The 14,457-nt window shown below is 44.3% G+C and overlaps 1 protein-coding gene across 1 annotated transcript in view; it reads right to left on the bottom strand.

The window, feature by feature from the left end:
* Positions 1-967: 967 nt before the first annotated feature.
* LOC126406800 (gap junction alpha-5 protein-like) overlaps positions 968-14,457 on the bottom strand; it is a 20,326-nt gene continuing 6,836 nt past the window's right edge. The window contains exons 2-7 of the mRNA XM_050071305.1: positions 12,562-12,711; positions 11,804-11,968; positions 8,274-8,582; positions 8,079-8,144; positions 7,836-7,984; positions 968-4,150 (exon numbers count right to left, since the gene is read on the bottom strand). Coding sequence (XP_049927262.1) covers positions 3,658-4,150; positions 7,836-7,984; positions 8,079-8,144; positions 8,274-8,582; positions 11,804-11,968; positions 12,562-12,630 — 1,251 coding nt within the window. The 5' untranslated portion in view covers positions 12,631-12,711 and the 3' untranslated portion in view covers positions 968-3,657. The remainder of the gene's footprint in view (positions 4,151-7,835; positions 7,985-8,078; positions 8,145-8,273; positions 8,583-11,803; positions 11,969-12,561; positions 12,712-14,457) is intronic.

Raw genomic sequence — 14,457 nt, 5'->3', positions numbered from 1 at the left:
CTCCTAACTCTGAGCAGAGGACGATATCAACCGACATATAACAGAGATGACACAGAGATTATGTCAGTGTTTGTAGGAGACAGAATGTGTTTTTAGCCTCTCTTGCTTATTATTTGTTTCGGCTGCACACGTTCTCTTTGTCACCTTTGTCCCTGTGGTTGTAATTGGCACAGCGGTGGGCGTGGTTTCACATTATTTTCACCTCATGTAATATTTAATTTCATCTTGTTTTGCTTTAGTTATTCAGTTGTTTGTTTAATAAACCACCATAAAAGTGGTTAGTCTTGGTCTTGATCCAGAGAGTCCTTTTTTATCCCGAATGCTCTCGATGATTGGCTCCCCGTCAGGGTTTGAGCCCTTTAACTTTACATTTGATTGACGTTCCCTTTGAAGAATTTCAGTTTTGCAAGCCAACACTCTGGCTGTAAGCTTGACATTCTGGCTGCTATGTTGTTATTGTTCATAAAGTGCTGCCAACGCGTACGTTAAATGTCTCACTGGAGGCCGACGCTGTTGACACATCCAGCATGCCTCTTTGCTTCCACGATGTCAGCATGCTGCCTAGAATCACACACTGGAGCAGAGTGATGCTGCTGTTGTTTGGTTCTGTGTAAAAATACAAAGGCAGCATGAATAAGGGACTTTGCAGCGGCTCTATAGCGCCATCTCTGTGTGAAAAAGAGTTGCTGTCATCGCTTATTGGGACACTTGAACAGAACGGAGCCACAGGCATTTCTACACTGCACTTAATCCGTGATTTTCCGACAATGAAAAGTCAATTATTCGTGTCCTATTCAAGCAGTGGTGACAGTAATTTATATCAAGACGGTCTCAGCTTTCCAGACAACATCAGGTCATGGATCATTGCTACATGATTTGAAAAGACAAGAGCAGGGCTCAGGTGTTCGTCTTATAGAAACAACTCTGCATTTGAACTTTTATTTCAGAGACAAAACAAACTCTAACAGGTTCTTCATTGTTTTATCTGCAAAGCATTTATAGCATTCACATTATTGTAGTGCCAAAATAAATATAAAACTACAATACAGGAAACACACAACCTCCATCTTAGATTATAAAGACTGTATTCTGTCGTGTATCCAGATGTGTTCATAACTACAATGGGAAATTAACATGATACAGTGCAGTAGAAACTCACCAGTTGTCTTCCAAACTGACTCAGGTGTCAAACAAAAACAAGTCATGTATATGAGCAATTCAGACACAATTTCTAAAAAGTGGATTAGAGTAAAAATATGCTGGTGTCAAGATGAAATCTGTGCTTCATGTTCCTATCCACTGATGAAGGACGAACATCTGTAGCCAGTAAAACAGACACAGCGGCAGTTGGAAATCAAAACAGGTGACTCTTGGATATAAAGTAAAAATGATGACAAATAAAACTTACTGAACGCTAACAACAATAACAGTTTAACAAAATGACACCAGTTAAATTCCTGTTACTTCACTGGAAAAGTCAAAACTGTCCAACGACAGCGAGTCAGTGAGTTTCGGCTCAGTCCTCAGGTGAAACATTTGGCTGCTTCAGGGGTCAAAACGTTCCCAGCAGCCCCAGTGTTGTGACGTCCACAGGCGTGAGGCTCAGTCGGTGATTTCCTGGGTAGATTCAAGGGCTTTGAATCAGTCAGATGTAGAGATCAGCCTCTAATAAGAGTTTGCTTAAAAACATCGGCTGGTGAGCTCCAGTCACGGGTTATCCCATCAGCGGGTTCCCTCAACAACCTTCAGAAGACAGTACGTATGTCCTTTGAAGAGAATGTTTGCTTTAAGTTGCAGCAACTGACGGTCATCAGCTGTAATCAGCTCCTATCAACAGTCGGTACAAGAAAATGTTGGCTTTATGCGTTTCGGCAAACCCCAAATACATTACACTTGAACGTTTCATATGTATCATGTCATCGTCTCTAAAGAGATGATATATGTATATGAGCTGACTTGGATCGGGAGGTTTCTGCTACCTTCAGCTCCAACATTGCCGGATGTTCGATAAAATCTTTATTTTAGAATTGTCTGCATTTAGATGATGTCAAACGGGATACCCCAAATGAATGTGCTTTGACTCAGCATGTGCTGTATTTTGACTGTTAGAAACACACTAAGGCCCCGATCACACAGAAAGCGTTTTAGCAGCTGGAGACGCCTTTTTGTAATAGTTTCTAATGAGAATGAAGCTTTTTGCTCGCTGTTTTTGCGTTGCTACGTGCCTCGCGTTCCTGTGCTCCAGGCACCTGGCGTTTTTGCCGGAGTGCTCTGAACTCCTTGAGGTGGAAAAAACATCAACTCAGAGTGACAAAGCACCCCAACGTCATCTCCGCTTTTTGCCCATTGCACATTGTTACAGTTGGTAAACAATGGAGGAGAAACTGGTGGTGCTCAATCACTCAGCAGGACCACTGGACTCCCTGCAGTTAGTGTTCATTGTTGGTATGCAGGGCCTGATGATAGACAGCAGGTTGTCAAACTGCCCCTGAGTCATCCTAAAATATGCCTGGAAACGTCCATGATGGAGGAGAAGCTCCTGGACCAACTGGTAAAAAAAATAAACAATAAAGGGAAGGCAGTGAGGCACGCTTCACATTTTGCAACCTGCAAAACACTTTCTGTGTGATCGGGGCCTAAAACTGCAATCTGAACGCTTCATTGTCTCCTCGTCAAGTCAGCGAGTACAGTTTCATTACTTTTGAGATACAACTGAAAAACAGAGCTTGTGCTTATACTATAGTCTGTAAATAAAGATGGACGACATGACAGCTCCCCAAAGTGAAGCCAAAACATCTGCATCGCCCCCCGGTGGCTGGCTGCAGTGCAGGACATAAACCCTGCCCCCTCCATGTTAGTTGATGAGACATGGGCCGAACTAAAAACTCAAAGTACACGTCAAATATATTTCCCCAAAGATGATGTTATGACAGCTTTATTGGTAGATTAAAGAATGTCCTGTAGATGTGGGTGTGGTTTAGGCAGGTGGTAGGAGGCAGGGTCAGCACTGACATCACACTTGGGGGCTGGTGGTAATGAGTGATGAGCCGCAAGACATTCAGAAGACAAAAGAGCCTGAGAAAGCGTTTGACACGCCACCATGAATTATCCATGTGAATACACATTCACTCTGAACAACCACGAAGAAAAGAGAAGGGGTGTCCAGTGGAGTCGTCCAGTGCAAGCGAGCTGGTTGCAATGAGCAAGAGCGGCGGTGGCCTGGCGGTGAGTCAACCACACACCTCCCCAGATAGGAGAGGACACATGGGGCCCTTAACATGGGGAGAGGCACTAAGTTACGGGCTTGCTAGCCTTAGTTGTTGTAATTGAGGTTTTGATTGACAGCTGTGTGTACCAAGCTGTGGGTGCGATCTTGATACCAGCAGAGATCGCTACTGCGCAAACTCTGGCTCCAAATAACTTCACCAGTGCAAGATGGCAGCGGCTGTATCTGGGATATTTTGCCTTCATTTTGATATACCGGGGTAAGTGGAGACATGTCGTCCATCTTTATCTACACTCTGTGGCTGGTGCTAAATGTGACAGCACTGATTCTTTCGGCTGTATAAACTGAGTATCATTTTCATGTGCTGATGAATAAAAAGGTCAAACAGTTTTTCAGCAGGCGTGTGAGAAGTTACATTTTCCGCTTCCTTTCTAAACAGAGAGGTCGTCCGCTCTCGTTCGGCTGCTCGTCCCGCTGGTTTTGCTGAATCTTCGCTTGTCCTTCTGACAGAGCCCTCCGTTCGGGCAAAGCAGCAGCCCGTCCGGGGCGCCACTCTGGATCTGAGGGCAGCTGATCTCCCCGCTCACAGGGGTGTAGGAGTTAGTGTCTGTCCTCAGGTATCCGCCATCTTGGATCTGATTGTTACCGCTCTCCTGCCATCCGGGCGAGTAGCAGCTCATCTGGAGGAGGTTGACCTCCTCTGCTGCGGCAGCCATTTTGTGCTTCTCGGTGGCCATGTTCTCTGAGTTTTGCTGGTTTGCCAGGCGGTGGTTGGGGAAAGGGAGGGGCAGGAAGTGCGAGGAGCCAATCAAACACTGGTTGAAGTCTGGAGGAGGGGTTGAGGGTGGTGGAGGGGACAGAGAGAGCTGTCGGGCCAGCGAGGCGTTGGCAGGAGCGACGGCCTTCTGTCTGAAGAAGTAATGCCTGCAACAAAGAGATTTAACCAGTTAACAGATGCGATACAGTCTCATCATAAAGACCTGAATGTTTTAATGCATCAGATATTCACCGGTTCTTAACTTCCTGTTGAAACTAAAGGGACACTTCGCTGATTTTCATCCAGCTTTGTTTCATAACAAGGTGAGTATTATGTGTAAATGAATTATGTTGAACTTCCCTCCATCTCGTCAGCAGCTACAGCTCCCTGTAAAAACCTCCCCAACCATAAACACTGATGAAATTCTAACCAGGAGAAGTTTCAGCTGGTTGCACTCTGCAGTCCTCCGGCTAGATGCCCTGAGTCACACAGCTGCAGCGAGGGCAGAGATAACCTGACTTTAACAGTAACAGTGACTTTTTGTTAGACTCCCGCTGCCTAATAAACACCCAAAGCTTTTGATCTGCGAGTTCTGAGCTTGTAACACAGACTTTCTTTTATAAGTGTGAATCCCCAAAGTCTGATCCAAGATAACCCTGATAACATCACCAGATGTGTCTCCTCAGACCGGCTGAATAGGGCTCCTCATTATGAGTAAATTGACTTTGATGTGTGAAATCAGTGGAGTTCCTCTTCCTCTAAAAACTGCCTAACCGTTATTACTGACAGCAGACGTCTCAATATTGACTTCATCCCTTTTAAAGGCAGAGATTTTATTGGTTTATTAAAGCAACATGAGCAAATGTGAGCAAAGTCCCAAACCAGTAATATTAGTTTATTTCAAATGAAAATCAGCTTTCTGACTTGAACGAATATCTTTATTTTTAGTTTTTGCTTGTTCAGTTATGAAAATAACTTATTCAAAATGCAACATGCTCTCTGGCACAAGTCAAAGCTCTGCATTCAATATTTTAGTTATGTATAAAGAATTTACTTAGAAGAATCAAAAGTAAAAGTGCTCATTGTGCAGAATGGTTCATTTCAGATTTATGTTTGTTTGTATATTATTGGATTATGATCATTGATGCATTCAAGTGTTCATCACTTTACTGATGCAGCTGGTTAAAGGGATAGTTCAGATCTTTTGAAGTGGGGTTATATGTAGACTCACAAGTCAGTCTTTAGACGCTTTGCTTAACTAAAGACTGATGTCTTTCTCCCTGATTTTGTGTTTAGATGGGCGGATACAATTTCAGAGTTTAAAAAAACTCCCTACGTTGCAGAACCAATAGTAAATCCGCAGGGCGGTCCTTCGGTGGCTCGCTGAACTCTTGTGCTCGTAAACATAGTCCGACTGCGTTAAAAGTTTTAAACAAAGTCGCTGTAAGTCCTTCATTTCCACAATCTTGTGGACTGAGCACATGTTTGATAAAACGGAGTTAAATCTCTCGGCATCCATTTTCAAGCTCACATTTCCAGGAGGGCGTGTCCTTTTCAAAAATGCAAGAAGCGTTGCTTTGTTGCCGGCCGTTTTCTCCGGTGTGTTAAACACGCTTTAGAAAGGAGTGTCCCCAGACTATCAGAAGGCGGAGATCTCTGATTGTCTGGTGGCGAGACTAGGTTATATGAGGTACAGTCAGTGTATTTCAGTAGATGGCAGTCGGCCCCGAGGTTAGAGAAGAAGCAAAACGTATTACAGCAACCTAAAAAAGTCTCACTGTCACAGTGGGCACATCCGACCTGCCATACATGCCACTCTCTCAGTTCACCCAGTAAATTTCCACTCACTCTGCCTCTCCACCACACCCACCTGCCAGACTATCACCTGTCCACACATCTCCTGCTCCTGCCGGTCCACCACACCCACCTCATCAAGGTAACGCCGCTCACCTGTGGCTCATCATGCCCTGACACTATTAAGACTCCAGCTTCACAGACTCTGTCATATCCATGCAAGACTTTCCAGCATTTCTCGTGGACTGCTTCCTTGTTGCCGACCTCGCCTGTCTCTGACTCTCCTGCTTCGTCTGCTCCCTGGTAAACCACTCAGCCTTCTGTTCTCAACCAAGAGCTCTGCCTCCACGTTCCTAGTTTCTGGTCGCCTGTTTCCTGTGGCTGTGTAGACAGAGCTGTTCTGCTGCCTGTGATTTCCCGTGCTGTGGATTACCTCGCCACATGGCTGCACATTCTCCCCTCGCCAGTTCTGACTAACCTGCAGCCGGTCTTCTGCTGGTGTTGGACCCTCTGCTCGTCTGACACCGCCTCCTGTCTGCTCCCTCACCGTACTGCTGCACACTATTGAACTGTTTGCTGTTTTTGAGCGTTCATCCGGCGTGCTACGCCAAAGTATTGGACTGAACTTGTGTCTCAGAGGTCCCCGAAGTTGTTGACCTGGTCATTCTGTGATCGACAAGCTGTATAGTAAAGCATCATTACAAACTGTCCTGTCTGCCTTTGGTGCTGCGGTTGGGTTCAAACCACACCCGTGACATAAAAAGCATTGGACTCAGTGGGTTTCTGTGACTAACAGTTTTTATCAGATGATGGATTTTTACACTGCATATGAAAAATACAGACTTGACCTTTAAACTGATCCTGATGGATCTTTTTTAGGCTGACCTCGTCCTCCAGCCTGCTTCTCCGACATGCTTTGCTTTCTTACATATTAATTTTAATCCCCATTCAGTGATGCAGACAAGGATGTCATTTTGTTTTGAAATTTTGAGTCTCAGACTTTTCATTTCCAGTCTACCTCAAAGTTCTTCAATATGAAGTTCACAGAGTGCTGAAGAGAAAAGAGTCTTTTTGGGGGGACGTTTGGTTCATTTACATCAAATTCAGCTTCTCACAAACATCTTTTCTTCAGGCCTTAAATGCTGCAGGGTTTATTTTATATTGACTCTTGTCACTTTCCCGTCAGGAGCCTTTAATTTAACCTATGATCCAGCTAAATTCTTTATTTCCTGTTGATTCAGAAATAAAATTAAATTCACATTTTTTCAAAATTCAATCCACCGCCCAAGAAAACAATACAGTTTTTGTATACAGGAAAACCTCTGTGATTTCATTGAATAGTCACGTACTTATGTTTCAAATGATCCTCTGAATAAGCTTTATATACTCATGAAGAATCCCAGAGAACAGACGCCTGCAGCGGCTGCAGCTTCGCACTCCCCCTCTCCTTCTCTGCGCTCTTGGCACAAGGCGTGTGAAGCACCAAACCGCATTTCACATTTATTTAAATGAATTATCAGAGCTGTGGCGTGGAAGATCTGCACTTTATTTCGAGTGGAGCTTTGGTTTTTAAAGACATGTGGAAGTGGAAAACAATTCGCACTGGGCAGTCGGTGAACTGGAGTCAGCAGAGAGTTGTAACTTAATGGTGAGTTGCTGCCTAAATGAGTTCGCCTGTATTGAGACGTTTCAATAGTTTAATCTCACAACAGTTACAAACAACACGAGGCTGAGGGCGAACACTATTGTTACCTGGAAGTCCATGAGGACAGGTCAGAGAGACGTGACGCTGCTCTGCAGGACGCCTGATTCAAGTGTGTTAACTGTGGTGACGTTACTGAGGGAGCGGCAGGGGCTCTGCAGTCTGGCAGAATCACAACTCAAATGCGGTTGTCACACGTTTCATCACCGTAACATTTTAGATCTCAGTGTGCATCTGGAAATCACCTGCAGCGACTTTATGCAGTTTGATTAAAGCTTTCAAAACATGCAAAGCCACCATCATGGTCCATTAAACTGTTCAAGAACACAAACACAAACTCAGAGTTCCCTCTGTACCTGCAGCAGTGTCTCCACGCCAGGTGATGCAGCTCCAGCACGCTGAGGACCAGAGAGACGGCCGACACGGCCATCATGAACACTATGAAGACGTTTTTCTCTGTGGGTCTGGAGACGTAACAGTTCACTGGATGTGGACACGGCCAGGCCTGAGACAGACACACAGAGTATGACAGTGGGACCTGAATGTGATGTTTCAGACACACAGTGAACTCTGAATGATTTTTGTTTTTTTGTTTTTACCTTGCAGACGTACAGAGGGTTGAGGAAGATTCCATACAGGAAGTACTGAAGGCTCAGAAACACCACCTGTAAGGACGTCCAGTCACAGTCAGCTGCGTCCATTCACTGCTGCCTCTTTTATTTACGTCCACTTTTATTTTGAAATACTGTTATCATGCAGTATGTCATGTATGCTACAAAATAAGATATAAGTACCTCCATGATGGTCCGTATCAGGATACTCAGTATGTAGGTCTGCAGCAGCGCCCCCCTCAGACGGACTCGACCCGCTGATGGACCGTCTCTTTTGTCCTTCCCTCTGTCCCTCTCTCCTCGTCCCCCGTGCTTCTCTCCTCTTTCACCTCCTCCTCCTCCTTCTTCACCTCCTCCCTGGTCCTCCTCTCTCCCTCCCCCCTCTCCCCCCTCCTCCTCTCTGCTCCTCCTCTTCTCCTCTCTGCGGACAGTGTGCATGGCGTGGCCCATGTAGATCAGACTGGGAGTGGACACAAACACGATCTGGAGCACCTGAGAGAGGAGGTCAGGGTCAAAGGTCAGGGTCAAAGGTTAGTGACGCTCAAAAGGTTTACAACAGTTTTACATGATGTAGAAAACAAACTACCACCACTGCTTCTTATTTTAAAACACACCATGGATATAAAGATTATTGTGGCCTCACTGCACACAGATTTCTTGCAGACACTCGGCACTACTTCGTGTTCTGTATGTTAATATTTCGGTCTTTCATGTTTCAGTTGGAGGAGGTTTGTTTAATATGAACTTTTGGTAACACTTCATAAGACAGCCCGCGTTTTAGAGTGTACCTCCCGCCCACTTTCCCGGGAGTTAGAGTATAACGACATGGTCACTTGGCATATACTTCCCTGGGAGTTAGGGTATAACTCCTCCCGGGGAAGTATGTGGTAAGTGACCACGAGTTATACCGTAACTCCCGGGAAAGTACATGTAAGTTCCCCGGAGTTATACGCTAACTCCCGGGAAAGTGGGCGGGAGGTACACTCTAACACGCGGGCTGTCTTATGAAGTGTTACCAAACTTTTTTAGTTGTGTGGAAGCAGGGATGCTCTAACATCCAGCACATTTACTCAAGTACTGTACTTAAAGGATTACGTCGCCCCCCCAAATGACTATTTGTATATCAGTTACTCGGCCTGTGTTATGTTGAATTTGTGAAAGGAAAACATTGTTTGTTCTCACTGTGACCTCGTCACATGTCCACGTTTGGTCATGGACTTTCCACGTCCACATATGACGTCCAAGGTACCCTGGGTGTGTTGGTTGTTGACGTTCTGGGACGCCGTGTCAACTTCAGCCTGTTACATGCATTGTCTGTTTTCAAAATACACTTCTGTTTTCACAGGAAATGTACAGTTTGATACAGTCCCGTGAATTGATGGTTTTTTTTTTCCTTCAACAACAAAAGCACGTGGTTGGGTTTAGGACAAAAGAACAGGGTTTGGCTTTACAATCTTACAGGAAGTGTAAGGCCCCCCGGGTGAAAGTCAGTGGTTGTTGGACCCATCCACCACCACTCCCACTCACCCTACTCAGGCCTCCGACACCTAAACTTTCGTTGTTGTCCCGTCACATTTCCCCCTGACACCGCCAGACACAAAAACAACCCGGTCTCACTCCAAAGATGTCGAATACCAGTGCTTGGTCGGTGCCTTCTGGCGCCAGACCCCGATGACACACCCTGCAGCGTCAGGGGGAAACGCAGCTGCACAAAAACAAAAGTTAAAGCGGCAGAATTCCAAGTAGGGTGGATGGATCCAACAACCACCAACTTTCACCCAGGAGGCCGGTGTTCACTTCCTGTAAGATTGTAAAGCCAACCCCTGTTCTTTTTTCCTAAACCCAACCGTGTGTCATGCTGACGTGAAAGGACGGCTTTGATGCTGGAAGTCACTGACCAAGGTCGGTTTTCGACAACTTTGGAGTCAGACCGATTGCTGGAAACAGACCTTTTGTAAAACTCTGTCCAGGGTGAACCTTTGTTTTCAGCGTTGATGTGTAGTCAGGAAAAACTGAGATTTTGTCTCCTAATGTCAGAGTGTGCACTGTTATCTCCTTCATGGCGTCACAGATGAGGTGACATGCTAGCTCGTGCTGGCTCTTACCTTGCTAATATAACTATTTACAAGTTTACACAGAAATGTACCGATAATCTTCCACTCATGGATGCATTACTGAATAGTCCTACTGGGCACAGTCCCAGGGGCCTAAAGTGTCTGGGGCCCTTTTGCCTTCACCTGCAAAATTTCACTCAAACTTAACACGTAATGACCACAGAGAGACTCAAACTGACCACCGAAAGACCACAAAGAAATGCAAAAGAAGTGCCAAGAGACACAAAATAACAATGTTATGGAAAGCGAACACCAACGTTCTGGGTGAAAGTCAGTGATTGTTGGACTCATCCACCCTACTCAGACTTGCACTGAACACAGGAGCTGCTGAGGGTTGGACCACGAACCAAGTTTAGTGGCTTAGTGAGGTATGTTGAGGCTAAAGTCGTCCTATGAAGGTCTTTTAACTTGGCTAGATGACCATGCTAACTTATGCTGCAGACCTGACCTGGTCGGGACCTGTTTTGGTTTCAAGTCTCAGCTCAAACAGATCGTCTAAGGCTGAAAAATAACTTAATTTTATAAGTGATAAAAATAGGACTCAGCTGCTGCAGGTAAAGAACAACAGCTGCAAGGAAAGAAACAATCTGAAACGCTTCAACCTTTTAAATCACTTGGTTTAAATCTTATTTATCTGATCGTTTTCAGTTTGTTGACGTTCATAATGAATCATCCTTACGTACCAAAGTTTGTTTTGGAGTTCCGCAAGGTTCTGTGCTCGGACCAATCCTATTTACTCTATATATGCTTCCTTTAGGTAACATCATTAGAAATCACTCTATAAATTTCCATTGTTATGCGGATGATACTCAGTTGTATTTATCGATGAAGCCAGAAGAAAGTAATCAATTAACTAAACTCCATAACTGCCTTAAAGACATAAAAACTTGGATGAGCACCAATTTCCTGATGTTAAATTCAGACAAAACTGAAGTTATTGTTCTTGGCCCCAAACAACTCAGAGACTCTTTATCTGATGACATAGTTTCTCTAGATGGCATTGCTCTGGCCTCTAGCACTACCGTAAGAAACCTCGGAGTAATATTTGATCAAGATTTGTCTTTTAATTCTCATTTAAAACAAACCTCACGGACTGCATTTTTTCATCTGCGTAATATTGCGAAAATTAGGCCTATCCTGACCCGAAAAGATGCAGAAAAATTGGTCCACGCTTTTGTTACCTCTAGGCTGGATTACTGTAACTCTCTATTATCAGGTAGCTCTAGTAAGTCCTTAAAAACTCTCCAGCTAATTCAGAATATAGCAGCACGTGTACTAACAGGAACTAAGAAACAATTTTTATTGCACGTCTGTCCGTCCTGGAAGAAGGATGCCTCCTCAGTTGCTCTTCTCTTCCTGAGCTTTCTACCCCCCCCCCCATTAAAGGTTTTTTGGGGAGTTTTTCCTGATCAGCTGTGAGGGTCATAAGGACAGAGGGATGTCGTATGCTGTAAAGCCCTGTGAGGCAAATTGTGATTTGTGATATTGGGCTTTATAAATAAAATTGAAATTGAAACTGAGCTGATATCACACCCAAATATGAGGAGCTACTATTTCACTTTGATCCATCACATCACGTGACATCAGGTTGTACATTACCCAGTATCGTATGTGTGCTATGGGGAAAGCTCGGTCGTAACAAACGTTCTCGCAGCCCGGCTGCTCAGTGTCACAGTTAAAGTCTTCCTGTTCGTCTCCCCACGATGACTCAGCAGCCGTCCCGAGCACCAGGATACGGAAGATAAACAGGATGGTCAGCCACACCTGAGCAGCCAAGAACAACAAAGACACACATATCAAACCCTCAGACACAATGACATGGAAATGTATGAAGATATTGTGAGTAAATAATGACAATATTCAGTCGTTGATGCGTTAGCTTCGGTAATAAGATTTGAAAATGTCATAAACGTCTTTGCAGGAAGACAAAAGATGTTTAGTTTTCTGTCTCAGCTTCACATGTTTCTCGTGTTTTGTCTCAAATGTCAGTTAAATTGAAACATACAATGAAATTAAAACCTGCACGAGGAGAGATAATTTAGAAAGCATGGAGCAAAATATTAATTTAACATAAAATGAATATTAATATTTTATTTTAGGTTATTTTCAGACTTCATGGCTTCCTTGGAGGTTGGACAAACAAACCTATAGTGACATAAACTTTACATGTGCTCATTATTAAAAGAGTCCCAGACAGAAACTTCCAGGAAACAAAGCACAAACAGGATGATATGGAAATATATGTATGTTTGATTTTGTGTATATGCAGAGGAAGTTGCCCTGCCCTGCCTGGCATGCAATGTATGCAATGTATGTGTGTGTGTGTGTGTGTGTGTGTGTGTGTGTGTGTTCGTAACCTTGCCAACAGAGGTAGAGTGCTCCTGGACTTCCTCCAGGAAGTTTCCCAGCAGGCTCCAGTCTGCCATGACCGCTTACAGCTCAGCGAAGACTTCTCAACTCACCGGTCGATTCTCTCTCAGCAGTCACTCTGCAGGTACGAGATTCACCTGAGGAACAGAGAGCACACACAGGTGTCATGTCTGCCGCAGGGTGAAGTGGGTCTCTGTCCAGTTATTGAATCTTCTTAAGCTTAAAATGTGTTTCCCAAAAACTGAGCATTTTAAGAAGCTTTTGTTCAGTTTTAGATTTTTTAAGACGTTTGTCATGAACGCTGACGGTCTCTGTTTGGAGACGTCTCCTGTAAAATTAGTGATAATGTTTAAAGAGAAAATAAGAATATTAAACTTAAGTTTGAGACGCCACAGCTGCCAAAAGAGAGGCCTAACTTTCTGTTTTACAACCGGGCATGACACGCATATACAGTGTCTGTCTGGCTGAGGCTCTGTCTTGACTCTAGGCAGGAGATCCACGTCAATTCTTGGCACTAAACCGGGAAAGATATGGTGAAGTTTACTGGGAGGAAGGGTACCTTCAACAAAGCCTTTCCCTCTGGAATGGGCGAGAATATATTTGAGTTCTGGCACGACCAAGGTCTCAGGATTACTATCAATCTGTTCAAGGCTCAGATCAGTCGAACAACTTGAAGCCAAATTTTGCAAACCATCTAAACATGTATATGGTTTTCTCCACATTATACACTTTACCAACAATCTAAATGTTCCTGACGCTCAGTCAGCGGCATCAACTATTGATTCAATTTACTAATATTTCATTGTAATAAAAGTTTCATATCCCACTTCTGTGGAAAATCACAAACACTAAACACATTCAGCATTGACAGACTTAAGCATTGAAGCATCACTTGGGCCCTGACCTTCAGCATCAGACAGCGAGAAAAAAAGCTGCTCTTTCACATTGGCATGATGCGCGGCTGATCACCGGTTTCCTTTGACGGCGCCTGGCGCCAGTGATTTTGTAATGATTTTGTGTCTCTTTGCAGCTCCTTTGCATTTCTTTGGGGTCTTTTTGAGTCTCTCCCTGGTACTTTGAGTCTTTCTGGTCTTTACATGTTGAGTTTGGGTGACATTTTGCAGGTGAAGGCCGAGGGGCCCCTGACACTTTGCATCCCCCGGGCCTGTGCCCAGTAGGCCTGTTCAGTGATCCATCCATGAGCGGAAGATTACCTGAACATTTCTGTACAAGCATGTAAATAGTGTTTGTTAGCACTTAGGTTAGAACCAGCACTATATTGTGCCCCCTGCTATTACATGATGTCGCCTCATTTGTGACGCCACACAGGAGATGACAGTGCACACTCTGATATTTGGAGCCAAAATCGTAGTTTTCCTGCCGAAAACAGTTTCTGAAAATGTTCATCCTGCACAGAGTTTTACAAAAGGATCGTTTCCAGACCTAACATGCAGTTTGTGTGGACAAAAGGCCGAAACACATAGAAAAAGCTATTTTTTAATCATTGTTTTGTGTTGTTTTCAACACTTCTGCTGTGACAGTTAGATCAGTTACATGAAAGTGTGTATTCAGTATCGTCTTCATCACCACAGACAGACCAACATTAAAGACCTCTTTTAACAGTTTGCACCTGCTCTGAAGGGCTGCTTTGGGAAACTTGTAAAAAATCTGAGTGTCATGGAAAACTCTGTGTGTGTGTGTGTGTGTGTGTGTCTGTCCCATGTTTTTCTCCTCACTGACTTGGTCAATCCATGTGAAATTTGGCACAGTGGTAGAGGGTCATGGGAGGATGTGAATGAAGCAATATTACATCAACTGGCCAAAGGGGGGCGCTATAGCAACCCATTGAAATGTCAAACTTTGAATGGGCATATCTCATGCCC

Source organism: Epinephelus moara, chromosome 19, assembly GCF_006386435.1.
Source record: "Epinephelus moara isolate mb chromosome 19, YSFRI_EMoa_1.0, whole genome shotgun sequence".
NCBI lineage: Eukaryota > Metazoa > Chordata > Actinopteri > Perciformes > Serranidae > Epinephelus > Epinephelus moara.
The sequence above is the reverse complement of the archived record's forward strand: the minus strand, read 5'-3'. Positions and strand labels throughout refer to the sequence as shown.